Genomic DNA, 27,754 nt, shown 5'->3' with positions numbered 1-27,754 from the left:
ATAACTGATGTCTATATACTTGATAAAAAAATAGTTAAAACAAAAATGCAAATGTAAATTATAATTACAGGCTCCAATATTATGATAAATTATAATATATATTATAGGTCAACCCCAAATAAATAACATTTTAATTCATAGTTTTAAGGCATTTAGCATTCAGCAGTATGAAAACATAAGCCTTCATAGGACAGGAAGCGCGCTCTGGTGTCTATAAAACTGTTGTAATAATTTCGATCAAGAGTGTGTATCACCATGTAAAAAAGATATCTTTTCTACATCGTGGTGTGTATGCGTAGGGGTCCAGAGTGACGACACTTATGTATACACGTCGATGTGGTCAGTTGCCGCAGTTTAATCTTTCGTTGCGACTGAAAATATTTGTTGTTGTAACGTAATAAAGTACACTGCAGTTTTTATATTAAATAACAAGGTAGATCGTAGATATATAGAGGTGTAAAGTGTAATGTGTAAACACTCTGGTTATAAATTGATTGAAAGATGTAGTTGTGATTAGCACCGTAAACGCTGACTACCCAATGAGGGCTCGTAATGTTCAAATTTCTATACGAAAATACGCGATGCACAATGCTTGCAAGTTGAAATGCTATAAAAATATAAAATATAAATTAAATTTGAATAATGAATAACTTAGATGGATTTTGATTGACATAAATCTATCTTCAATTATGCAATTATCCACATTTTTGTAGGAAAATTGATTAGTGGAGTACATATAGACGTGCCGCCTACATATTTGTGTTATAATTAAAAATTACAATTTATAAATTTACTGTAACCATTGTCATATTTATGATTTGAAAATTGGAAGTACAAGATAAAAGAAGGATTAAAAAAGTATTTCAAATTAATTATACACACATGTAGGTACATAATATATTATAATATACATATAATATTTAATGTTATAATATATCATAAGCTATTACAATTTATTTTTGTATTTTAATAAATGCTCTAAGTGTTTTCCATCATCTGTACAACAATAGTTCAATCTTTTTTCTACATAATTTGTTACTTCAAATAATATATCGGTTGATACATTTTTACAAACATTAATTATTTTATTTTTTAGCTCGTTTACATTATTTGATTGTACTTATCGATATTCAAGACGAACGATATTCTGTTTATCGGTCATTATCAGTTATCTATAAGGATATTTCCCTATGGGTTATGCTTAAGAGTGGGTTGATCGTCGATAAGTGCTGATAGATAGTTTATCTCTTTTCTATGAATAGGTGTTAACGAGTATGACAGTAGTCCAGTAGATAATGGTTCAATATTAATTTTTCTTAAATAGCTTTTATTAATAAAAATATTACTATTAATGTGACAATATGTATTAGAATTAGAGATACCTACTAAGTATGCTATGGTTATTGTATGCTATCTTTTAGCTTGGACGAATGTACAGAATGTTTAACTCCAGGTCTTTACAAACGAAAAATTCTATGGCACCCACAAAAAACTTAACTTTGAGGGCGTCTATCTCACCAACGGATTATTCAAAAATTAAAATTCTTAAAATTGCTTTAACATTTTTTGAAATTTTAAACATAGGTTGCCATATACCACATGTCTGCAAGAATTTTCATCAATGGATAGCTTCTTCAGGGTTAGCTAAGCCCCTTGTCTGAACTGATGTAAATAATTTAATTTAATTAACCTATTAATAGTTATTTTGTTATTTTATCTTTTCTAAAATTCTTAAATCACTTGTTCTTATTGTAAAAGATTATTTTACAGATTGTACAATTTCTCTAGATTAAAAATAAAAAAAAAAAGGTTGCCATATAACATTTTTAAGTTGAATGTCAGTACAATCTCACCTACACGAATAAGGGTTAAAACTTAAAATAATAAGTGGTATATAACATTTTGAAATTTTATGAAATTTCAATATTCCAAAAAGAGAAATTTGAAAAAAGTTAATACTTTTTGAAATAATGAGTGTCTTACGTTAAATTGATCACCCTGTATACTGTGCTTACACATTCAAAATGCAAATATAACAAAGAAAACTGGTTGGAATCGTTTTTAAATTATTACGTTGCATAATACCAACATCGTTTACGAGAAGGGGGCAGTCACCTCACGTCCAATGTTATTATACATAGTAGCTTTTAAAAAATGTTGTCAGTTTTTATCATCTACAATTTATCTGCAACTTAATTCTTTCTGTATACCGTTATTTTAAGTTGTCCGATTTTTATTCTGAAAAAAAATATTTAACTCAACAGAAAATTGTCCATATATCGTACTCAACACTGGTTACAAATTAAATTTTTTATTATTGTGAACTATACCTAATTGAAAACTTGAATATATGAATTTTTATAGTTAAAAACGGAAATTGTTTCATACAATCTACAGACAACCAAAAATGTAAAAGATAAGTTATAAAGTAAAAAATATACTCGAATATCACAAGTTTTCTATATAATACACATTTGTCCGTAAACAATTCAAATATTTTACATTTACGCTCACTATTTATTGGCATTTTTAGCCAGCAATGCCCAATCCATGGCTGTCTTCGCTCAAAATCGTTTTTCATATGGAAGGATAAATGATTGACTTCAAATGCAACACATTCATCACAGTGACTTACTCAATCACGGGGTAGGTACACTCGACACCTATTATAATGTACAGTTGAGAGGTTACCTACTTTCCTCCTATTTAAAAAAAATTAAACGTATTTTATTTGTATGTATACATCTTATTATAAACTTTCAATAGTGGAATTGATTTATTTTTAAAAATATTTAGTATATTTCGGACTAATTAGTGCATATTTTAATGCAAAGTTCCGTGTCTTTTTTAGTGATTATTAAACCCCTATACGGACTATACGTCTATTCTGCAAAATTCAAATATAATAAAGAAAACTGGTTGGAGTCGTTTGGAAAATTATTATATTACATAATACCAAAAGCGTCTTCGAGACATGGCGAAGAGGGCAATCACCTCACGCTCGATGTTGTATACATTGTAGCTTTTAAAAAATGTTGTTGGTTTTTTTTAATGGACAATTTATCAGTAACTGAACTCTCCTGTATACATTACTATAAATAAAATTGCATATAAATTATTAAGTGGCCTCGCTAAGGCCGTCAATTTTAGATCAAAAGACCTTTAGTTTTGACAACATTTAAGTTAGTTTAAGTTGTTAGATTTTTATTTTGCGAAAAAATGTACTCATTATTAATACGGTAGCCAGTAAGTTGAATTAATATTATTATTAAATTATCAGTGACGATGGAAAAATATTATATATACCTATGTAAAATCGGGGTGTTTTGGAACCGAATTACTACAATATGACTAAAATCGTTATTCGTTGTGTTAATATATAATTTCATATACATTTCAACTTAAAATAACTATAAAAAAGCTGTGTTTACGTTTATTTAGATTTATTAGATATTCAGGTTACAGAATACTTACTTGGAACCTTGATTTAAATTTTCAAACCTTAGTTATAAAAGTTGAATGTTTAATACATTTTTAACTACAAAATAATTTTTCAATTTGATAAATGTTGTCAAAGTTTGAACTTTCAATGCTTATAAAAAAAAATCATACATATTATGTATTTTTACAAAAACAGACAACGTTAACCAACTTAAATTTTGACAAAACAATAAGTACGTTGTCTTTAAATTTATTAGTGAATTTTGTATAGTTGTTGTCGAGTTATTGACATGTCCATGTGTGTATCAGAGTGGTTGAATAGTACCGCCTTGAATTTTACTCATATATATTATAATCATAGAAAACTAACACATAGATCCCTTGCAGCGCTTAGACGAGATTAGAAATTACCAAAATTACCCCTTAAATAATAACCGTAGCGGAATCCCTTAATGCATATGCATACCAACCACTAATAATAATAGTTAAATGTTTACGTTTAAACTAATTTATATTATATTTTGTGATCTTAATAATATGTGGTTAAAATTGTGTAACAAATTTGAATTCATTAGAGCTGATTTTGTGTTACTATCTTAAATATTAAAGTGAATTGATCTGTGATAAAACTGAAAGGTAAGTATATTATCCATGCTTCTAGATTTTTAAGACATTTTAAGTTTTTAGCAAATTATAAGTAAATTAACCTACTCATAGTATTTATTGAATAGTAACTCAAGTTATGAGTAGGTAAATTATTAATATTTAAAAATACTCATATCAGTCATATCTACCGCTTAAAAATTAAATTACCGCAAAAAACCAAAGAGATATTCCAGGTAATGTTCTTACCTTTTAATTTGACCATGATGGATGAATATTAAAGCTACACAAAACTACTGGACGTAAATAATTGTCTTTGTTGTAGGACGAATAGCACACATACGTGGGTGTGGCATCCTCTCGAAGACTTCTTACCCGGATGTATCCAACTAACTCATAACAACAACAGTCTACAACAATAAAATAAACTGTACGTTCAGAATATTCTATTTTCCTCAGTTATATTTAATATTAGAGTGACTCGACCTATTGTCAAATTTAAAGGTAAGAATAGTATTTATAGGGCCACTTGTAACAAGTTATGGACATTTTAAAACAGTAATACAAATAATTGTATTTTTTTATAATACTAAGGACTTGCTTAAAAATTAAAATTAAATATAAGGTCCCTAACCTAACCTACAAGGCACTCTTTTCAGTTAGTTTGGCCTTTGTCAGAAGTTACTTTAAACAAATTAGAAAATCTTCGAATTGTAGCTTAAAATAGTTTTGATACAATTTTTCAAAACACGTCTATAGATTGGCAAAAAGGTTAGATGTTCCAATTGTTCGACAAAGAATATAAAACAGCAAAAGAACAGAATGAATTTCCAAGCAGACTAACCAGACGAATTTTTCAAAATTTCAATTTCTATAACTTTTTTAAACTCATTAATTTTATGAAGTACCGATTTTCTAACCACAAAACCATACTCATTGGATTTCAAACATTATTCTCAGATGAAATAACTACTTCAAATATTGAAAACCTTGATGAGCTTTTATTAGATGGTTAAAGCGATTACTTAAACGTTATGACTTTATGAAATATAACTATTGAATCATAATATTAAGAAGTATTAATTTCAGATTAAAAACTTTGAATCCAAAAAATAAATACACTTTTTGTAAAACTTACAAATGCTATGGAGGCCCATATGGTATAATGTAATGAACTCTGCTCAAATATATTACTAGCTCTTAAAAATTCTTGAAATATTGCCAGTTTCAGAAGCAACAAATGAACCGGTTAAAACTAATAAATACAATAAAATTAAATTTAAAAGCACCCGCATGTATTGTCTCCGTCTTACACACGTACGACATATCAAATTTTCGTTCACAAGTTTCAATAGTGTGCCGTTATTTTCGATATTAGAGAGAATTTACCTATTATAAAATATAAGTGTAAGATTATTACACAGGGCCCCACGTAGATTTGTATTGATATTATTATTTTTAAATAAGTTAAGATCATTTTAAAACGTAGTTTCAAAAAGAAACACAATGTCTCAGGCGTGTTCATTAATTTTGTGTGCTATCACTGTATGTACATTGTACAGATAAATAATATTAAATATACAACTACTATAGGATAAAATCAGCTTTCCCCCAAATATGGATTGATGATAATAGTTCTTAAAATTTAAAAATGTTTAACATAATATATAAAATAAATGTAATATTTAGGTAGTCGAGTAGGTACTTATTACACTCTGACAATTATTACAAATTATAGAATACAATATTATATTAATTAGTAATTACAATAATTACTATGAATTTCAAAATTCAAATCACACCTCTATAATATTACATTATATATATAATTTATTTGTAAACACAAACGTGGCCTTTTTATTAGTATAGATATTAAGTGTATAGTATATTAATTACCCATTACGTATTAGATATGGTCTTGTCGCGATTTTACGCTATAACGTCATACAATAATACATTGGTGCCTGTAGGCTATAATTGCCCATCATTATTATATTATTTATTGAATTCTACAATAACCCGAAGGTATAACAAACATTATATCGTCTGCCGCAAAAACAACCGTCCTCCCGCTCGCATCATCCGCATGCCCTCTTCGAGCAGACCTGTGTACTTGGCAAGGCCAAATACCGTACAATACACTGCAATGATTACGGCATACCGGAATTTCCGATTAGGTGTTATTCTGCGGGTCAAATTCTTAATAACTCGGAATTGTAATTTGCAACCAACCTATTTTTAAACTCGATAACCTTTAAAGTAAGACACGCTAGTCTTATAAGCCCGGGCCTTGAACCATATCTTTTATTGGATATTAATGAAATTACAGTAGATACTTAGGTCTCTGTCAGGCGTCAGCTTGACCGCACTGATTTACAAGAAACACGCGCAGTTCTTACATAATACTTAATAGTAAATAGTAATACTGGCAATAATCGAATAATTTGTGGTCAGTCGAAGGTCCAAAAAAAAAAAATCACTTCAATAATTCAATTTTCAATAATCCATGATTAAAAATAATACTAGGTTCTCTTACAATGTCACGATATACTTATTATTTTTTTTAGCTTCTAGTGTAACTATATTATAGCTTAACACGATATCTCTATAATATTGTGATAAGTATTTTCGTTAGACACTTATTATTAGTTGTTATATAATATTTGTTATGTGATATTTTTTAAGTATATAATATTTGTTGTAAAATACAAAGCTACGCCAATGATTTTTCATTAGGTAAAAAAAAATATATTCACCCAAAACAAATAAAATTTCCTTTTAATGTTGTTCAAGCCTTGTAAAGTATATAGTTTTAGAGCGAACATCGTTCGCGTTTTGAAAAATATTCTTTAAAAAAGTGTGAAATGATTTAAAAAGTAAAAAGTAAAAAATACTTCATTGTACCTATTTGTCATTGATTTCTTCTACACGTAACACATAATACGTTGGGATTAGTGAAAACTCATATGAGGTTCATACCGAAGTCTTATTACTTTACCAATACAGATGTTTCGACAATCACTCCCCTCTGTATTTTTAAATACGGGCACTTGTGCTTAATATTATATTATACTTTATTATAAGTGTTACTAAATTTTTTATTGTATACACTATACAGTATACAGCCACATGAAAGAGCCTTAGGAACTGTTTTACTGGGGGGCTGAAAATGAAAGAATACTTGACTACCTAAAATTAAATTGGTTGGTTTAACAGTTAAAATATATAATTATATCGATTTATATGTCATCATAGCAGTAGGTTTAGTCTGTGATAACTACGTCGTCTCAGAATGAAAAGGCTCTGACTTGATTTATGCAACTATTCAGGGTAACATTTTTAAGTTGAACATTGAATAACTTTTTCACCATAAATACTAAATTGTGAAAACTATATGCAATATCAAGAAAGTTCCAAAGAACAGAACTTTACCAGCAATTTATTCATCGAGTTAATAATGACACCAAAATATTGATTTTAGAATTAAAATATTTTACATGTAAAACTTTTTCATTTTAACAATAAAAATTATTTATTTAATAAGAACTTTTTCATTCTGATTTAAATAATTTCTTACTATTCGGTGATACCAACTACTAAGCGTAAATTATATCATACATTTTTTATTTATTTTTTTGAAAAGTATTTATTATAAAATTTTGAACAAAATTACAATAACTACGATCTAGCACCTTTGAGCTATGCTTGTATTGTGGTATAAATTGTAATTTATAAATTAAATTGTTAATCATATAATTATTTATATTAGTATATTATTATATTAATTATTATTAAATTAAAAATCCAAAATAATTACGCCATTTTTCGGTTATAAGAATATTAGAATACATAAATGAGTACAAAAATAATAAATAGTCAAATAAAATTACAACATACAAGATACTATTCTGACAATGTACATAACCAATTAACATTTAATTTATTATGATTAAACTCCTTAAGATTCCTGTAGTTAGTGTGTATATTCTTTTGAATATTAATTGCCAATTGGCAAAGTGTTGAATTATGTAGGACCAATATATTCTACGATTTTTTGACCAAATGATTTATTAAAATATGTAACTTTTGCATCATAAGCTCTATTTTCTCTTTTATTATTTATGCTTTCTTCACCGACCCATCAGTTATAATTTTTCATATTAAATACAATGGCTTTTTTTTATTTAATTTCTCTATTGGTAAAACATTAAATAGTTTATAGTTATTGATAATTGATCCTCTTAAGTTATGCTTATTAAGACAGAGCACAGAGAGGATTATCATACAATATTTTTAGTATTTAAGTTTAGTATTATTATACGACATACCCACTATAAGTAATAAGTTACAACTGTACAAAACGATAAGACGATGTTACTAACTACTAAGTGGTGCACCTTCTAATTAAAATGAATTACTCTGTATATCCATATAATCAAATGGGGTTAAGTCAAAGGTAGGTTAAGACTTCCAGCCTCTAGGGTTGTAAGCATTCACATTTACATTCTTTTAAAAATAAAATTAACTTGTTGACTTTTTACTTGAAACTAAAACTGTTATGTTACACTAATGAAATTAAGTACAAGTATTCTTGAGCTTAAGTACAAAAGTAAACAAATTAATTTAAGTTAATTGTATTTAAAGCTATAATAAGAAATCATTTTATTTATTCTATTCCTCCTCAAGTTCATGTCGCAAATTGAATTACAATAGCACGATTCACGAATTTCAAAAAAAAAAACACAACCATAAACAATAAATCATAAATCACATGATAAATGTCAGTGAAATTTGAATGGTACCTCTTATTACTATACCATGTAGCAAGTATAGGTACATCACCATTACAACAACAAAATTAGGCTATAAGTTCATGCTGGAATAATATTTTGTTATGGCACAACAATAATTTACACTGTATCAGTGGTACAATCGTATTATCATTCTAAGATGTTACATTTAAGATCGTTTAGAACTTTCTCATTCTTAATTATTGTTTAGAATGAAAAGGTTGTAACTGATGTTTCTCGGCCTAAAACTATGTAATAGATGTCTTTCGACCTTATCATTCACGTTTGTATGAGTTAGAACCTTTTCATTCCCTGCGTTTCATTGAATAATCAACGTCTCGATACAATTTCAAAATTGAATTATACAACAAATAATATAAAAATATTTTCGAAAAAATAGATTTAGAACCTTTTCATTATGAACAGACAACAATAAATAGTTAATACCTAATATTATTCTATCTGAACACGAATCGTTGGTTACAAGGAATTATATCCTTCATAGGATATCAATCATATACCTACATAAATCTATTGCACTTACTCAAAAAAATTCTAATTATTTTTTATGTTATCGATAAAAAGTTGAAAAACTTAATTGTTATAGGTTAATACGTTAACGTTTTCATTCCATAACTAAATCTTACAGTGATTCCAGTTACAACTCAACATCACTTAACTTCGATAATTGAGATTTAATTAATGTCCTTCGAGTTGTACTTTTGCAACAGCAAGACGCGTATTTTCAGTTTTTTAAATGTTCGCATGTCTGTAAATCATTTTAAAATCATTAACAAAGGCTCTATTTTTAACTTATTCTTCGAGAATCAACATACGAATTATAAACACAGGGTGTAAAACTGTAAAAGAAATATAACGAGTCTTACTTCAAAAAATTTTGAAATTTAAAATAATCATAAAAATAAACCATTTAACCTAGAGAAATGTTTTTACTTTTTACAATCAAAAGATTCCTAAAAACCAGATTTACTAATTGGCTATTTTGAATGAAAAAAAAATTTTTAATCGGAATTTTTTTATTTTCAGTAAAAACAATAAAAATAAAAAATGTTATATTATATGTGTAACAAACCATTCAATAAACTATGAACACACAACAAAAAATATTTTAAAAATAGATTAGAACAAAATTGATTTCATTTGTCTGCAGGTCTTTCTGTTACTTTATGTATACAAATTATTCATTTCCTAGTTTTTGATCAATAAAGAACAGCCGTATTTTATAACCATACAATCAACAATTAATGTATGGATATCACACAGTCAACTATACTATTATTACTTATACACGCATTTTAATAAACTTGACATAAAAGGGTATCTCGTGGCTCATGTTAGTGTCTAGGTTAGTGTGCACTTTAATAATCGATAAATAACGAAGCAAACAATTAATACATTATTTTTAATTATTTTTTAAATACCATTCTTTCAGTACGCATTGCAAATTTTCACATACTCTAGTTAGTAGTCATATCATGTATTGATAGGTATGTGATGTATCAGATTATGAACGATATTTTTAGGAACTTTTTTTTTAATGAACTGTCAATCATTAGAGTATCATTAAAATAACAATGTATAATGTTATTAATAATAAGTTGATAGTTTTAAAATGTATAGACATAAAAAGTTAAAAAATAGATACCATTAAATGCGTTTTCAATAGAATGATATCGACGTATCTACTCCTGCAGGCTGCAGTCTAACTTAATCTGCTCAAGGTTTCTAACCATTTGGACATTATATTTTAAGCTTAGCACGTATTTCACAGTTCGAACTAAGACTGGCGTTATTTCGAGCTCACCGGTATATCGAATATAGTTACATGTACCATCAGAACAAAAATATCAAATCACCGAATAGATTAAATATTTGAAAATAAATTCAGAAATTATAAAAATAAAAACAAATTTGATTTTGGATTCAGACATTTGCAGACATTAAGGAATTTTCAATTTTGTGTTTCTTTGGAATGTCTTATGAACACATCGAGGAATTAAAGTTGTCATTTGTGAAATTTAAGCTATATTTTCATTCTTCCTGGCTTAACATTATTATATTATTATAGCTGTGAGTCTTGACCGTGAAATCATTATATAATACCTATTACGTCTCCAACGTTGTATATATATATTATAATAATTAATAAAAAGTTACTTGTTGGCAATTATTTTAACATATCTATTGTATTTTGTGGTAAAATGGTTTAAATGAGAACAGTTGATTAGTAAGTTATACTTAGAAAAAAAAGTTCATATATGTTTTTAGAAAACACATAAAAACACTGGGGATATCTATTAAGTGTAGACACATAATTGTCATTTTTTTTCTAAGTTAACCCTGATTATAATATTATAATTATATATCAGCTAGTATAATGCTAAGAGAGGGGGGGGGGGTATCACCCAAATATACCAACACCATGAATCTTTTATCACAAGATCTCGTTTGGAAAAGTCAGAACTAAAAAATTCAAAAAGAGTTCGACCAAACTGTTTTATGTGTCCCTGCAGTTTCTTACAGGAGTCAATCGGTAAATGTCTGAAATTCAGACGCATTTCCCGACAACAGTGGATGAAACCTATAATTTACCAGTACCTACCTAAATTTCACAGATATTCGTATTCTTTTATCATACCTAACATATTATATAATATATATGTTCTTTGTTGAAGTTTAAGACTTGATAATGATGTAGACAATAGCTCGGAAGAATTAATTATAGGCTTTATGATAAATCAAGGCTATTCCGAGGAAGGTTTGGGGGGGGGATGGGGTTGACCCAACACAACAGATTTTTGCTGTTTAATTAGAGTCACAAAATCATAATATTCAACTAACGTAAAATTAATTTCAATTTCAATTTCGTAACAAAAATTACAGGGATTTGACATATAATTTTACATTTTTAAATTTATTTTTATTATATAGATGATCAGATTGTAAAAACTAAAAATAGTCATAATATTTGTTGAGACTTGTATCTCCTATTTGAATGGCTGCACAACTACGCAAACTGCACTAGAGTTTAGTGTCTACTATACAATAATAATATGTCGATATTATGGTTTATCGTATTATTAAAATATTATATAATATGGTTAGATTATACATAGCCCGCAGTAGTGGCAACTGAATGCTTGTAGAGTGTAGTTGATGTAATCGACAGTTGTTACTAGTGTTACTACCTATAATTTGTGGTTGAAGACAAAATTAATTTATGATTTTTTTGTGATTAGTGAGTAAGTGCTGTTGACTCACTATTTCTACAGGAAAACTGAAAAGACCATTAGACAACTTGATATTCCTTAAATAACTATTCAAGATGTTTAAGATAATTTGTTTTATGTTGTCTTTTCATATAAAGTTGTGTGGAACATGGACACTTTTTTTTAATTATTAAAAATAAACAATTTTGAATCGGTCCAAAAACTTGAAAATTGAATAGAAAGTTCCTCATAAGTTGTTAGTGGAAACTAAAAAAAATTGAACATAAATCTACAATAATTTATGGTATGAAACTTCTTTACGGGGTGACATTTTTTTACAATTTTTTTTCTAAAAAAAAGTCTTTATAGGTACACGCTTTTTCAAGTGTTAGTAATAATTTTTTAAATGGTGTTTGATTTAAAAGTTATTTTTTAATGAACCTAACAGCACTTATAAGTAACCTATAGTATTATATTTTCAAGTGTTTTGACCGAGATAACATTTTTTTTATATAGACATTAATCGAAAAATAATAATAAACGAGTATTTCATATGCCTATGAATAGTTCAACTTTAGTCTAAATATTTTTTAAATTGTATGGTGTATAGAAAATGCTAACACGAATATTCAGTAAAATTTTCATGTACCTATTTATGTACCTATGGTCATCACTAGAGGTCGGATTTTTATGATTTTACATATTTGTTTCTAATCCATGCAGTTAAGTGGGAGTGAGAAATCTTTACAAATCGTGAAACACAGAATTCACAGGAAAAAATGTATTTTACATAAAAAAGCATATTTTAGGCGTTAGAGAATATTTAACACGTTAGAGAATGTTTGAGAATATTTTTGTAATATCCGGCATATAATGAACATATTTCTCGTTTAAATAAAAATTAATCTCCAGGTATTCTTTATCGATTGCGACAGCACATCGGTTATTTCGTTAGCTGGCACGACTATCCATAGAACAATATATAGTTATTAATTGTTATTGTAAAATTAATTCAATTAAATATACTTAAAACAGAATATTTTGTATATTTAAGGACGTAAAACATCATATATCTGGTATTTCAAAGGAATATTAAGAAAATATATTGCCTATTTTATGTGACATAAAAACATCATATTTTAAGGATTTTAAGAGAATATAAATCCGACCTCTAGACATCACTAAAAACCAAAATTGATTTTTTCGAAAACTGGTTCCGGTTTTCCTTAATATTTTGTTTGTTATTCCTGACACTTTTGAAAACTATTGGGAATTTTCAATTTTGACCTCCCGAACGCATCAATTGGATTCACTTTCCTGCCAGAAAAGTTACTGTTGAAAAAAATTGAAGCACTTTTACTGCTCCAAACCGTGATGAAAGACACAAATAATTTTTTTTCTTAAACACACATCATTATAAAATCAATACGCTCCCCTCGAAATCTTAAACTATTTACGTATGAAATTTGGTAACAATTTCAAGACTGGACAGTGGACAAATATAAGAATGCAATTAAATCAATAAGTAAAAACAAGTGAAACAGTTTTTGGGAATCAACGAGAGTCCAGAACCACCTTCTCGTGGTGTCCCTAAGCCCCTAACGTAATTATTAAGGGTATCTGCTAAAAACATAATCTAGGAAGGACTAAATTTGGCCGAAACCAAAATCGTATTTTTTTTTGCGGAAACCGGTGATAACAGAAGATGCGCTATTAAAGATGACCGATATAAATAGAAGCATAAATTATTTGTAAAGTTTTAGTTGTAAAATAATTTAAATTGAAATAAATATAACGCATCCTATATTTTTTATTTTTATTTGAAATTTTAAAAATAACGGTTTGTAATTAACTTGAATTAACCATAGATTGAATTGAATCGTTTTCTAAGCGAATGGACATAAACGTCGATAGAACATTTCCCATTCATTTTTTTGTAATCATGGAACCAATTCGTTAAGGTTTCTGTAAAAAGGTAAAAATAACTAGGTTTTTTTCACAACATAATAAACATTTAAATATTTTCAGCATTTATGAATATTAATTTTATAGGCAGCTACCTACTGTGTAAGTATAAGTGTATAAAAATAATAGGTACTGTGTCAGTGTGTCACACACAAGCCTGTGTGTGTACCTATATCTCCCTATAATTACCTGTTAATTTTGAGGACAATACTAATACTAGTTGTTAGTTAAGACTTGTTAATAAAATATTATAGAGGTATACTTACCTACCTATTATCTTACATTGTTATAATTATTGACGGTTGTAGGTATACAAGTATATAAAGAGTAAACACGGCAATTTAAATGTTATCTCAGGCCGCTAAATTTAATAAACTTGAGTAGTTATGTACAAATGCCCCTTCCTCAAAATTGAACAAAAACCCTTGTATAACAGACTTCTCAGAAATACTCTGTAATTATATGGACATACTTTGTATAATCGTCATGTTTATACCTTAGATAGTTAAATCATATTATTATACCTATATAGGTAGTGGTTACTATAGTATATGATATGATCTAAGGTTTACACTTATTATTATTCTTGTCGTACATAACGTATCTAGACCCAATAATTTTGAAAAAAACAGTCACAGTTCTATAATTGTATATTAACACGTCATAACTATATAATATGCACTTTGAAACTACATCAATTATAACTTATGTTTTATTATATTATTATTAAAATTATTAAATTCAAGGTCACAATGTTATTATCGTATCATCACACACGCACACGCACATTGGCGAAACGAACATGGTATTTGAGAAACAGGTGCTTTTCGATTTTTATAATCTTAGGTGTGGGTGGGTGGGTGCTCAACATGAAAATGAAAAACAATTACTTAATCATTATTATAGTAGGCAGATGATAATAGTAATGCTCATAGTACTTCTATTTATTAAAAATTGTTGGTAGGAGTGTGGGTGGGTTCTTGGCTGGTGGATTAATTTTAAGTTGCTGATGGGTTATTTAAGGTTCGTTTCGCCACTGCACACACACACCGGTCACCCCGAAATTTAAGTGATAATAGGATTACATTGTAGACCGCAGAAATGTTTTTTTTCAATAAATGAAACTCATTGATTGACAATAGACTAACAACAAGTGTGAAATACTTATTTTGGCTTTTGAAATTATTGAGGTGGCTATAAGTCTTTCAAAGACATCCCTTTCCACCGGACGGTATGTATATATTTTTTAATGGTTATCGTTTAAATCGACGTCTATAGATTTGCAAATTTTATTTTTGAAATTATTAGGTACTTCAAATTAGTACCTACTTATTATAAATGATTGATATGTATAAAAAATGTTACAAATCTGCAACCTCCCTTCAAGCTTCAGAAAAATGTACTTATTAAAGTACAAACGTTTTTATAGTTAAAATATTTTTTTAAATAGGGGGAAGGAGCAGGTAACAGGTCTGCTGTACAGTAGCAGTCGAGATACTATACCTTCATTGAGTAGGTAATTGTATGATGGATATGTGCTAAATTTGAAATCAATTATAAATGAATTCAATAGGTACATTAAAGATTAAACGATTTTGAGTCGACTGAGTGGAGACGGTCTGTCAGCCTAATATTGTATGATTATATAAAATTTAATAATATAGGTACCTACGTAAAAGTTTCAAATCCAAACGAACAATATTTTTGAATTACACCAAAATAACTAAATCGTTATTCTTCGTTTGAATATCGAATTTTATCCGAGTTTGATATTCGAATGTCTAAAAATAATTCAAATTTACATATCGACCATCGCAGCGAAAAAGGTCGTATCTCTATTTTTTCTGAATATCGCATAGATCAACCAAGAAAGTTTAATACAATAAGATGCAATTACTGCAGTTTTCGTTGCCAGAAAAACAGTGACACCATGTTGGAAAAAACAATTGTAAAAATAGAGATACCACCATAGACATAAAAATTATGTTTTATATTTTTTGATTCCAGTATGAAAGTCCTTACGAAGAGACCTGTGTCTTTACTGATATTTAAAGAAAAAACCATCAAAAATCTTCAAACGTCTATAATTAGTTCAAAAAGAATAAAAATATTTGCTATAAATGCTATCAATTTATCAGTGAAGAAAATGCTAATATAGGTATAGGTACATATTTGGAAAATCCAAGTATACAAATATATTATGCATGGACATACGATTTTTTAATTACAACAAAATATCAAACAAATTTTGAGGAGCAATGGTGAATTCTGAGGATGCGGGCGAATATCCAATGTCGTAATATTTTGAACTACAAACAATCATAAAAATCAACGTGATTTTCAGATAAACTTTTAATTTGTTATAGGTAGGAAAAAGTATAAAGAATCTTGCATTACATTTTCAAATCTTAGTTATAAAAAGAAATATTTTTATAAATTTATAAAATTACTAAATAAGTAATAACTAAATATCAACTTGGCAATATTCGAAAATCCATAATAAATAATATATATATTAATTTAAATAAACAATAACACTCACATATTAATTAATATATTTTATAAATATTGGAGACAATATAACAAAACACATGCAGAAAGGTAGAATATTGATTAATGATGACTACGATAGGTAACAAACATAAATAAGAATATAAATATTTCCCTGAAAATGAAATTATGGATATGGTTGTAATAACAAATTAAGAAAGTGTGCATCACCAGGATGTGCTGGTATTTCATCAAATTTATTTATACAAATTTCTGACAATATTTTAAAACCAATATTAAAAATAGTATACATCCATAGATATACAAAAATAATTAATTATTAATCTAGTGTATCAAACTGGGAATTCAAAACTAATAATTACCTAAGACAAATGTCGAACTATCATGCTGTATCGACGTATCGTTCACCTCAGCAATAGTCAAAAATCAAAATAATAGGAAAATGATCGAAAATTCAACTGTATACCTACATACATTTGTTATAAAAAATAACGTCATAAATGAAAAACAATTTGGATTCAAAGAACAAATTAAAAAACTTATAGTTTTACTAATTTAAAAAAAAAAATTTATATTTTTTATTGCCAGCTTCTTGGCATTATTCATTGTCAAGTGAGTACAAAATTATTTTCGTGTGCCATCGATGACTTGTGTATACGAGTAAGTGCTCAATAGAATATAGTAGCGGTTACTCGTAATTTTTGGAAAAAATTTTGTCAGCCAACGTCAAGAAACAATAAAATTCCACAAAATATTTGTCAGGAATCCTTTTAAGACAAGAACAAATATTATATGTTCGTTAAACTTCTCAGTTAAATCAAATTGGGGAAAAGTACTTATACTTTAGGTAAGCATTTTGAAGGAAAATTATTCTCAAGAATTGCAAATTTATCGCCATGTCTGCCTGCATAAACCAAAGATTACGTTCAGTGAAAAGGGAGATTAGAAATTGCCTACTTTTTGTTCCTTTAACAATAGCACCTAAGAGCTGCAAAACTTTTTGTTAATTTAAGAATAAAGCTACATATTTAATAATTTGCTTCCGAATTTTTAAATATTATCATGTACAGAAAACATTTGGTGAAAATTTCAAATATCTACAATAGTGCTGGGGATAGGAATTTAATATGGGGAGAGTTTTATTATAATAAATACCTACATTTATTCACTTTCCATGTTAAAGGGGAGCTGTTTGAACATGGGGTTCAAACCCCCTCTTTCTATATCTACTGCCCTAATCGACAGTTCTTCGTTTTTGAGTTACAACAAAAAAAAACAAAATCTATTTCATCAAAAAAAGGTTTTGTGTAAATATCCCAATTTTCCTAATTTTTTTTTTGTTTTTCCATATATCTTGAAAAATAATAGGAATCAATATTAAAAGTACCAACTAGATCCAATTTACCATCAGAGACTACTCTAGAAGTTGAAAATTGAAGCATTTTTACTACTACTTTTAATGTATACCGATCCAAAAAAAGACACATCATGGTTAAATCAATCTTTTATGGCTCTGCTCAGAATTTAAAATTATATTTTTTATTTTGTAATTACAAAATGTTACACTCAATTCAAATAACATCTACAATTAAAAAAATTATGTTCACATAAATAAAATACCCACTTTATTAAATAGTGGTATGCTATCAATAACAAAATGTAATCAAAACCATACAAAATTATGATTTTTTTATAATTTATGAAGTATTTACACCAATTATTATAATATTAGTATGTTATTCCTTGAGATATTTGTTGACGATTTCATTCAAAAACCATTCTTCAGAAAATTGAAGATGATTACCAGGAACTGACAAAAAATGTAACCGTCCACTTTCTTCTAATACTTTCAATCCAAGTCGATCCTAAAATACATACAAATTACAAAATATGTTTGAGTTCATAACATTGCTGAATTTGGTACACAATTTATGGATAGGCAGGTACCCAATGTATATCAGCTAAAGTTTCCATATTCATCAAATTCATCATTCAAATGGTTTTTGTCTTAAAAAAAATTAAATTAAAAACTCCTCCAAACTATCATTTACTTTTAGTATTTAATTAAGTAACAGAAAATTAATTTATAACTCTATTTCTATACTCTTTAATTTTTGATTGTTAAAATGTATAGTTATTGATTACAATAGTTAAATGTTTAATCAAAAGATAATAGTCTGAATAAACATTGTTAAGAGATTGATACGGTACAAGACCTGCCAAGATTTACTGGGTTTGCAAAAAATAATTACTTACTGTAAGGTAAAATACAGACTGTTCAAGTGGCATAATTTCTTTATCTTGACCTGGTGAGTAAAATGCAAACCATTCACTTTCTTTTGGAATAACCATTGTATCATTAGTAAACATAACCATGATGAAGTTTTTTAATTTAAGCAAATTTTGACGATAATTTGTATTAATAACGCGCTCATTGTTGATGTCTGCTAAAAATTGGCTACCTTTTATATATTCTGATTCTTTAATTGGATCATGCCAATATTCTGCTTGAACTAATGAATTTTGTACCCATCTAAAAAAATAATACAAAATAATGTAATGACTTGATAATACAATTTAAATATTAGACAATACACATAACGCAGCAATTGCAAATGACAATGTTAGTAGTAATTTATTATACAAAATATTGGTTTAAGAAATGTCATAGATCTAAATAGGAGAATCTTTCAGATCTAGTTCTTCCTATTAAGTACAAATGAAAGAATTGTTACAGTTATCAAATATGCGATAGAAGTACAGTGTAACCTGTATGCAAAGAAGTCACAGAACTATCAAAAGTGTCTGTTATAGACAGGAATCTATTGTTAACAGACTTTAGTATTATTTAAGTCAAACTCACATACCTATCTATTTATACATGGCAATATTTGTAGATATTAGATAACATTTATTGTGTAGATAGCATACAACACCGGTACCCAATTATTAAAGATGGGTTTCATAGAATTAATTCTATTTACTTTGCATAAGCTTCTTTATTCAAAACTAATCTTATATATTCACACCATTTGTGACTAGAATAAAGACATCTTGGCATACCAAAAACTCCTTGATGTTGGCCGCCTATAGATATAAGATTTAACATTGGAGGATTAGGGCATCTTTGTGCAACTGCTCTCCTGAAAGAAAATAATAGATAAATTAGAATGCTCTTTGCATTTATACATCATATATTTTTATTTTACAAGAATTGAGCTCCTTGTGAAAATCCAATAGCATTATAACCACTAGACAACTTTGGATCAATAGATATTTGTTTGCAAGCATCTTTAACTTGAAGGTTAACATTCATGAAAAAACTGTTCTTCACATCCTATATTATTATAAAACAAAAAAAATATATAAGTATTACTTAAATATTTTAATTAATTTTATTTGCTTAGGACTGTATTGCCAAATTAAATTTGAATTGATATGACAATAATTAAAAGTTTTGTAATCATCATGTCACATGTCACATCAACCCAACACGTAAAATTACAGTATAATAAATTTGGATAATAGTAAACATATTAAAAGGTCTATAAATGAATAGTTATAAATATACACAATTGTCAATACCTACTATTTATAAAATATATAAAATCGCTAAACTTATGTTCATATACTAAGCTGTATCTTATCTATGTTTGGTACCCACTTAAAGTTTATTTTATATTTTACCGATTAATTAACACAATTGAGAGAAACTGTGATCATTTTTAAATTTTAATTCAATTATCAGTTGGTAGCAATAGTTGCAAATTTACAATAGATATATTTACTAAACATTTTATTTACCTACCATTAATAAAAATTATCTTTTGAATTTCCTGTTGTTTAAAAAAAAAAATTAATTATTTTTTGCATCATGTTCATACCCACTTGTTGTCATTGATATTAAAGAAAAAAATGATCAATTATTAAAATTGTATAATCTTTCATAATAGTTTTTAATTCTGAGAGTACCTGCTTTGCGGTAGAATCCGATTATGGTTAGTTTTTTTTGCATTCCATGCAGAATTCTGAAACGACGCCCCTGGCCACCAGTAAAGTGTGTCCGCATAAATCAATCACTTTCTTTACTTAGGTTATTTAGAATTTTTATGTAACTATTTAAAAAAATTATTTATTTTAATTACACTAAAAATTATACACCAAACATTCATAATATATTATGATGATATAAAATAAAAATATTTATTAAGAAAATAAAATAAATTATTTTATTATATTAATTTTTGTACCATAATATATATATTATTATGATATAAAATAAAAATTGTTATTATGGTATTTACTTTTTATAACATTTAAAATGTATAAGACTAAATTTGTTTCAGTCTAACTTAATTTGTATATATACTTCACCACTTCCAAGAATGAGAATTAATTTAAATACAAAAATATAAAGACAAACAAATTACAAAATATAATCAAGAAAATTGTGTTTTCAATTTTTAATAATCTCTGTTCATAAATTGTTATTACTAAAATATTCAAAAAATAAACCAATGAAGGGCCGTGAATAAAATTTTTATCTTTAGATTTTTTTAATTAATCAATTACCACTAATATTATAAACAATAAAGTAAAATGAATTTTCCTTACTGTAAAATTTGTTATGTTGCTAGTTAGACAGAAACAACACATGCAGGTACGAGTGTAAGATTTACTCTTACTAAAAAATTATTTATTTTATAAAAATACTATGTTTGGAAGTCAAAGAGAGCTTCCCCCTGGAGGTTGCTTCTGGGTAATGCAAAATAAATAGCTATTATGAAAAAAATAAATAATAATTAAAAAATAACAAAAATTTCAGGCATGGTAAGTTTTGGCAGAAATTTTTTTTTTGTCTTAACGGGTAGTGTCTACCCACTATTCCCAATGGTCTGTACCACTAAAATTTAATTTATTTTATATCGTAACAAAAAAATATATATAATATACATGGATACTGACTTATAAAATGTTCCGTATTTTTAAGCTAAAAATATAACATTTTTACATCTTAGTAATAAAAATAAATTGTAGTGCAGTATAGTGAGGAAAAACCTAAGTAGCTATGGAAAACTCTTCCATAATTTTAGCAGCTTTGTTATTAGTTTTCTAACATTAATAATTTTAAAAAAAACTATTTAATTGATAATATTTATAATAAATTTATAAAAGACCTGTTCAAAAGATTTTCCAATTTGTAAAGACTTCACATAAGAATCAGTTCCCAAGTTCTTCTGTAATACCTTAATAATTCTTCCAAGACTTAATGGGTTACAACAACTGTCACCTAAAATAAAAATATTATTTTGTCTTAATAATAAATATACATAATATTAGAACTTCTTATACATTATAAATCAATACCCAGATCCAGATGTAACAAATATTGAAATATATTATACACAAAACTGTACATTTGTTACTGTATTTACTATATCTTTTTTAATATATTATAAACAACAAGTCAATATCACATGTATGCTCAAAATTGTTTTAGGAAGTACCCACTAGTACATTTTGAAGATTTACGAGTACGAAAACCCAACAAATAGATACAAAATATAATACAATGTAATAAATATTTAAATTATTATGTATAATAATATCAGTTGTAACATACATATTAAATACAATATGTTAAAAAAGAAGAAATTGAATTTTAATTATTTATCTTACCCATTCCATGCCATAACACGACTGGGGGCGAACCAGCATTGATTCGATTAGCAAAAGCCAAAATTGTTAAAAGAATGAAAATAAAAATGTGTGAAAAAAATCCAATTCGATACATAGTATAAGAGGTTCCTATAAAATAAAACAAAAACTATCAAACAACCCAGTAAAATAATAAAAAAAACAATATCAAATTACTTGGAAAATCATACCTGACAAACAATAACTTATTTTTAAATACTAGTAGAAAAAAAATTTGATATACAATTATTGTAAAATGTAAATATTAGTAAACAAATAATAATATTTTTAAAATAATTCAAATTCACTATCAATATACAAAGGTTTTCTCACAGGCTCACCGCCCGGTGTACCTACAACAACTACTATTATATTGTAACAAGTTACTACTTGACAAGGCCATGCCCGGCATGACGTCGCATCTCCTATGGGCTATCATGGTCTAAGCGGCTAACCGATTGACCAACATATATATAGGTGTAATGGGTAGATATAATATGCCTACAGCACATCATAACAATAATCAAAGCATAATTATTTACGTTTCTCACTTCCTCAGGACTCACGGCCAACAACACGTTGGGTCTATGGTTGGGAGCCTGCCAGCAGGACGTGTTTACAGTATGCGTAAAAGCGTAATAAATAATAATAATCGTGGTTGGATGTGGGAATGTTATCATCACTTATCACCGAACAGAGAGAATGTGTCCCGGGATGATAATCGACGAGTTACCGTGAAATGCGACCGTGGTGGAACACTGGAACTTCTTCATTATCAGCGAACCGTTTTTGTTTTCCGTTTTTTTTTTTTTTTTGTGGATGATTCATGTTTTGATTGTAATGAGAAATTTTAATTCGTATTCATTTTTTGCCTGTGCTGTTACATTTTTTACATTTTTTATACATGATTTCGTGTAAGCGTTCCGTCGTTCAGTGTTCGCGTCTGCTGTTAAACTATATCATTACAGAATATTTCACTGCACTAGTCGACTAGTAGTTCTTGTTCCTGTCCAAATTACACTGTCAATGTACAATACCTAATGATTTTGCCATAGATGTCACAATAAGACAGTACTCGTGAACCGTAATTGTTTTACCCCGGACGTCCGCGAACACAATGGCTAAAGAATATGATCATCTGTTTAAGCTGTTAATCATCGGAGACAGTGGTGAGTGCTCGTAATGTTGCCGAATGTTCTCTTTCCTAAGCGATTAGATTCCAATATGTTTTTACACTTAATTAATGATTTTTAAATTGTGTGTTTGTTGTCTTAAGGTGTTGGCAAAAGTTCATTGCTTGTTCGTTTTGCCGATAACACATTCTCTGGTAGTTATATAACGACCATAGGCGTCGACTTCAAAATCCGAACAGTCATAGTTGATGGAGAAAAAGTTAAATTACAGATATGGGATACTGCAGGTCAAGAAAGATTTAGAACAATTACGTCAACGTAAGGGATTGCATATTTGTTCAATTTAATTTGAATTTATGTATATACTCATTTTATTATTAAAGATAGCTAATGTTACATTTTCCAAATATTCTACTTGCAGGTATTACAGAGGTACACATGGTGTTATAGTTGTATACGATGTTAGCAATGGGGATTCATTTGCAAATGTCAAACGATGGTTACACGAGATTGACCAAAATTGTGAAGTTGTCAATAGGATATTAGGTAAATATCATACCTTTTGATTAATTATATATAAAATTCTCTAATTAATGTTAATAAAATGTATTTTTAAATATTTCTTACTCTATAAAATAATGATAATATTCTACCATTCTTATTAGTATCACAAATTAAATTTAAAATGTAAGTCATTTAGACGAGATGATTAAAACTAATTATTGATTTTTGTCTTTTGTCTTTTAGTTAAAATATTAAGTTAATTAAAATTGTTTTTTATTTATTCCCATGATCAATTTTTCAGTTGGAAACAAAAATGATGCCCCAGATCGAAAAGTAGTGTTAACAGAAGATGCTCAAAGATTTGCTGATCAAATGGGCATCCAATTATATGAAACAAGCGCCAAAGACAACATAAATGTTGAGCAGGTAACAAGCATTTTAATTTAATATTGAATTTCATTAATTCATAAATAATTAAATATATTAAATCTGATGTAATGAAAACATCTATATTATGAACTACCTATATAATATTTATTTTTTATTTGTAGACATAAATATACTTTATACATTTTTTGCTTCTCTAAAATATTTTGACCTAAGTAATAACTATTTAAGTGGTAAAATATTTAATTTTTAATTTTAATTTTAAGTTAATATTATTTTAATGAACATCACAATTATTATTTCCTAAAATAGTAAACATATTAATTTACTGTTCTGGTTAGTCACTTCAAAATTTTAAATAATAACTTTTAAAATTCCTGTTTATTAGTATTCAAATATTATCACTTATTACTTTATAATTACGTTGCTGACATGCCAAAAATGGTTTAGTAAACTTTTTTATTTTTATTATAACTAGTTTGTGCCTTTTTCATTTGGTCGTTTATTAAGTTGTTATACACACAAAAAGCAACCAGGGAAAAAATTATAAATTTAAAAATTTCACCACTCTTTGCATGAGTACAACAACTAGGAATTGAACTTTAAGGCCAATGATTGATCTGGTTTCTTCCCATAATCTATCTAATTTCTGATTAACTTTCTCTTGTCTCCCCTTAAAAGTCAAATATCACTTTTCATTTATTCCTGTATTATCTACTTTCCAATTTCCATTCTCCTTTCTAAAATGTAGTATTAAAGTTCAATGAAGTTGATATCAATATTCATTGATGTATATATATAATTTACACATAATATAATTATTAATTCTTCAATATAAAATGATTATCAAAGGTTTTCTTTTGACTTATGAATTTTTGATGTTATCAATTTCATTTAAATTAAATCAAATTAATTATTAGATTATGCAATAATAATATAAAAACTAAAACTAAAAAAAATAATAAGAACCGGCCAAATGATAAAATATTCTTATTACAAAATAAGTTTTTAATTTTAATTATAAATTCCTATTAAATCAGTATGTTATCTAGTCAGTATTAGGTCATTTTTCTTATGGCTGTTGTAGCAGGTATAATTTTTATGAAGGAAACTTCCTAAATATTTGCAATTTTACGTTCCTTGTAATCTATTTCACTCTGTTTATTTTAAAATTAGAATGAATTGACCGTGTATACAATTTTATGGTAAGATTATTATCCCAAACATCTCAGAGGCTTTTATTGATATTTTAATTTTGAAGCAAGGTATGAGTATTTTAAAACAAAATTGTCTATACAATTTTAAATGATTTCTAACTTACTTTAAATATCAATAAAAACCTCAAAGGTTTCCTAAATAATAATCTTTTTAATTATTAATTGATATGAACAGTTATTTTTGTATTGTTAGACGTTTCTGAAATTAAGATTCAATCATTTATCTCCAATTGAACCAGTTGTATTATATATAATTTTTTTAATCATGTTATAGATGTTCATGTCGATTACTAAACAAGTATTGCGGAACAAAAAGGAAACCAAGGAACGACAGGCACATCAGAACAATGATGTAGTGAATTTAAGAAAAGGTCACTCAAAAGGAGCTAAAAGAAAATGTTGTTAAATCCAATTGTTGCTGTAAGTGTTTTCAATTTTAAGCTATAATTATTATTTTTTTCTTTTCAATTTTTGTTACCACATACACATTATTTTATTATGTGAATACACAAAGCTCAAAGTTTTTATTTCACATTTATAAAAATTAATAACAATATAAAACCATATTTTAGTTTCTGATTTTGGCTACCTTTTAATAAGTTTTGGTATATTAAAATACTCAATACCACTTGATCATTATCATATTGCTTATGTCTAATATATGTATTTCATTAAAATTATTTTAATTTTTTTGATTTATTATGTCAACACCAGTAAAATATAGATAAAATACATTTATGTCTTGCCTTAAGAATATGTATGTCTTTTAAGAACTTACGTTGTTATGATCCATAATTATGAAGTATAAATGTGATATACTAAATTAATTTAAATATATTTTACATTCTGATCAAAATATTCTAAATAATTAGCGTATTTTTTAAATTATTAATTGAATCAAATATCATAATCCAAATATTGCATATAGTTATCAAGAATTGTAATATTTTGTTGTTTATTACAATATTATTTTAAAAAATATACTTAGGGGAAAAATATACTGTGTACAATAGAATTTTGTTTATTCCTGTGAAAAGTGATCATTTAATAACTAAACAAATTCATTTGAATTATGTATTATGATTATTTATAAAAACTAACCATTATACCTATTTAAATTAGTATAAAAACATATTAAGCTTTTATATATACATTCAAATTATACTGTTTTTATATTTTAAACTAAAAATATCAATATTTATTATTTACTATTATGAATTAAAATAAAATTTATATATTTCTAATTACAATATTATTTTAAACTGAAGTATTCAAATTATTGTATTTATATTATGTATTAATTATGAACGTCCCACAAGAATTTACTAGTTTAAAGTAGTAAGGTGATGCATAATCCATAACTCTTAAATTTAGTAAATCTGTTCGTGAAAATCTACCCTATATTATAATGTAATCAAAATGTTTTGTTATTTAATTATATCAATACAATTACAGTAATCTCAGATTATTAAAATATATTACCATAAAAGGTATTGAGTCTCATTAATTCTATAATTTATAAGTATTTCTACTAATTAAAAAAAGAAAACAAATAATAATTTAATAGTCTGAACAAAGCCTTACATGCAGTATTGAGATATTAATTGTGTCCCTTAACCTACATGCATCTAGATATATTATAGTTCAAAACATTATTAAATAAGTTAAAAACAAATAATGTTAACTTTAATTCAATATTAAAAATGAAATGTTTTCAAATTACAATATTATGTGTTAATATATCTGAGAAATTAATTATTGTAATAGGTAAAAAAAACTGTTTACTTTGAAACTCATTTAGGTTTTAATCGTTACATGTAAGGTCATAACTTATTGGCATGTATTTCAATATTTGTTTTAGCATTTATAAGTTGTACAATGTATTTTATTTTCATTTATATATTGTAAGAAAAACAGCAATGTAGGAAAAAATGTCTAAAATATGTATGCAATATATTATCATAATATAATACTAGTTAATCATTTTAAAGTTAAATTTATGTCGACCAATTATTTATCTTTTGAAAAATGATGGACCTTTTATAATTGTATTATATACCTACTGTCTTCCATTATTTTTTATATGTAAATATTCAGTTAAAATATTTAATTTATAATTAAACCTATAATTTAATAGATAGTCTGTGATGTTATATTTCATTGAACAAACATGCCTAATTTCTAGCTATCTTATTTGGATGGTAAATACATATTTTGAATAATGTGTTAATTTAGTAGTATGGATGAGTTATTCGTAATCTATAGTTGGTATCACA

The 27,754-nt window shown here is 26.7% G+C and overlaps 2 protein-coding genes across 4 annotated transcripts; one reads left to right on the top strand and one right to left on the bottom strand.

Annotated features, from left to right (window-relative positions):
• Nucleotides 1-18,057: 18,057 nt before the first annotated feature.
• On the bottom strand, nt 18,058-22,883 carry LOC111036630 (palmitoyl-protein thioesterase 1). Of its 3 annotated transcripts, none has more exons than XM_022318732.1 (7): nt 22,780-22,883; nt 22,220-22,348; nt 21,718-21,830; nt 19,750-19,877; nt 19,525-19,683; nt 18,797-19,073; nt 18,058-18,405 (listed from the first exon to the last, which is right to left on the bottom strand). In XM_022318732.1, the coding sequence occupies exons 2-7, from the start codon at nt 22,332-22,334 to the stop codon at nt 18,277-18,279; spliced, it is 921 nt and encodes a 306-aa protein (XP_022174424.1). In that variant the 5' UTR covers nt 22,335-22,348; nt 22,780-22,883; the 3' UTR covers nt 18,058-18,276. The 3 variants fall into 3 exon arrangements, with proteins under 3 accessions (XP_022174424.1, XP_022174422.1, XP_022174423.1); XM_022318730.1 differs by having other exon boundaries at nt 22,429-22,805; XM_022318731.1 differs by lacking the exon at nt 22,780-22,883 and adding an exon at nt 22,415-22,773.
• Nucleotides 22,884-23,032: 149 nt separating this feature from the next.
• Nucleotides 23,033-26,548, top strand: LOC111036632 (ras-related protein Rab-35). The gene is made up of 5 exons (XM_022318733.1): nt 23,033-23,406; nt 23,514-23,688; nt 23,792-23,916; nt 24,176-24,300; nt 25,753-26,548. The coding sequence occupies exons 1-5, from the start codon at nt 23,355-23,357 to the stop codon at nt 25,882-25,884; spliced, it is 609 nt and encodes a 202-aa protein (XP_022174425.1). The 5' UTR covers nt 23,033-23,354; the 3' UTR covers nt 25,885-26,548.
• The last annotated feature ends 1,206 nt before the right edge of the window (nt 26,549-27,754 follow it).

This window comes from Myzus persicae, unplaced genomic scaffold (genome assembly GCF_001856785.1).
Source record: "Myzus persicae strain clone G006 unplaced genomic scaffold, MPER_G0061.0, whole genome shotgun sequence".
NCBI classification, from domain to species: Eukaryota; Metazoa; Arthropoda; class Insecta; order Hemiptera; family Aphididae; genus Myzus; species Myzus persicae.
The sequence above is the reverse complement of the archived record's forward strand: the minus strand, read 5'-3'. Positions and strand labels throughout refer to the sequence as shown.

What these genes read in the sequence shown, in the direction of transcription:
- LOC111036630 (XM_022318732.1), bottom strand. Translation starts at nt 22,334, where the DNA reads ATGTATCGAATTGGATTTTTTTCACACATTTTTATTTTCATTCTTTTA. An exon ending in AATAAAGAAGCTTATGCAAA is followed by an intron (nt 19,074 to 19,524) that starts GTAAATAGAATT and finishes TTATTTTTTTAG; the next exon opens with ATGGGTACAAAATTCATTAG. An exon ending in AGTCTGTATTTTACCTTACA is followed by an intron (nt 18,406 to 18,796) that starts GTAAGTAATTAT and finishes TATGTATTTTAG; the next exon opens with GATCGACTTGGATTGAAAGT.
- LOC111036632 (XM_022318733.1), top strand. Translation starts at nt 23,355, where the DNA reads ATGGCTAAAGAATATGATCATCTGTTTAAGCTGTTAATCATCGGAGAC. An exon ending in GTTAATCATCGGAGACAGTG is followed by an intron (nt 23,407 to 23,513) that starts GTGAGTGCTCGT and finishes TGTTGTCTTAAG; the next exon opens with GTGTTGGCAAAAGTTCATTG. An exon ending in AGTTGTCAATAGGATATTAG is followed by an intron (nt 23,917 to 24,175) that starts GTAAATATCATA and finishes TCAATTTTTCAG; the next exon opens with TTGGAAACAAAAATGATGCC.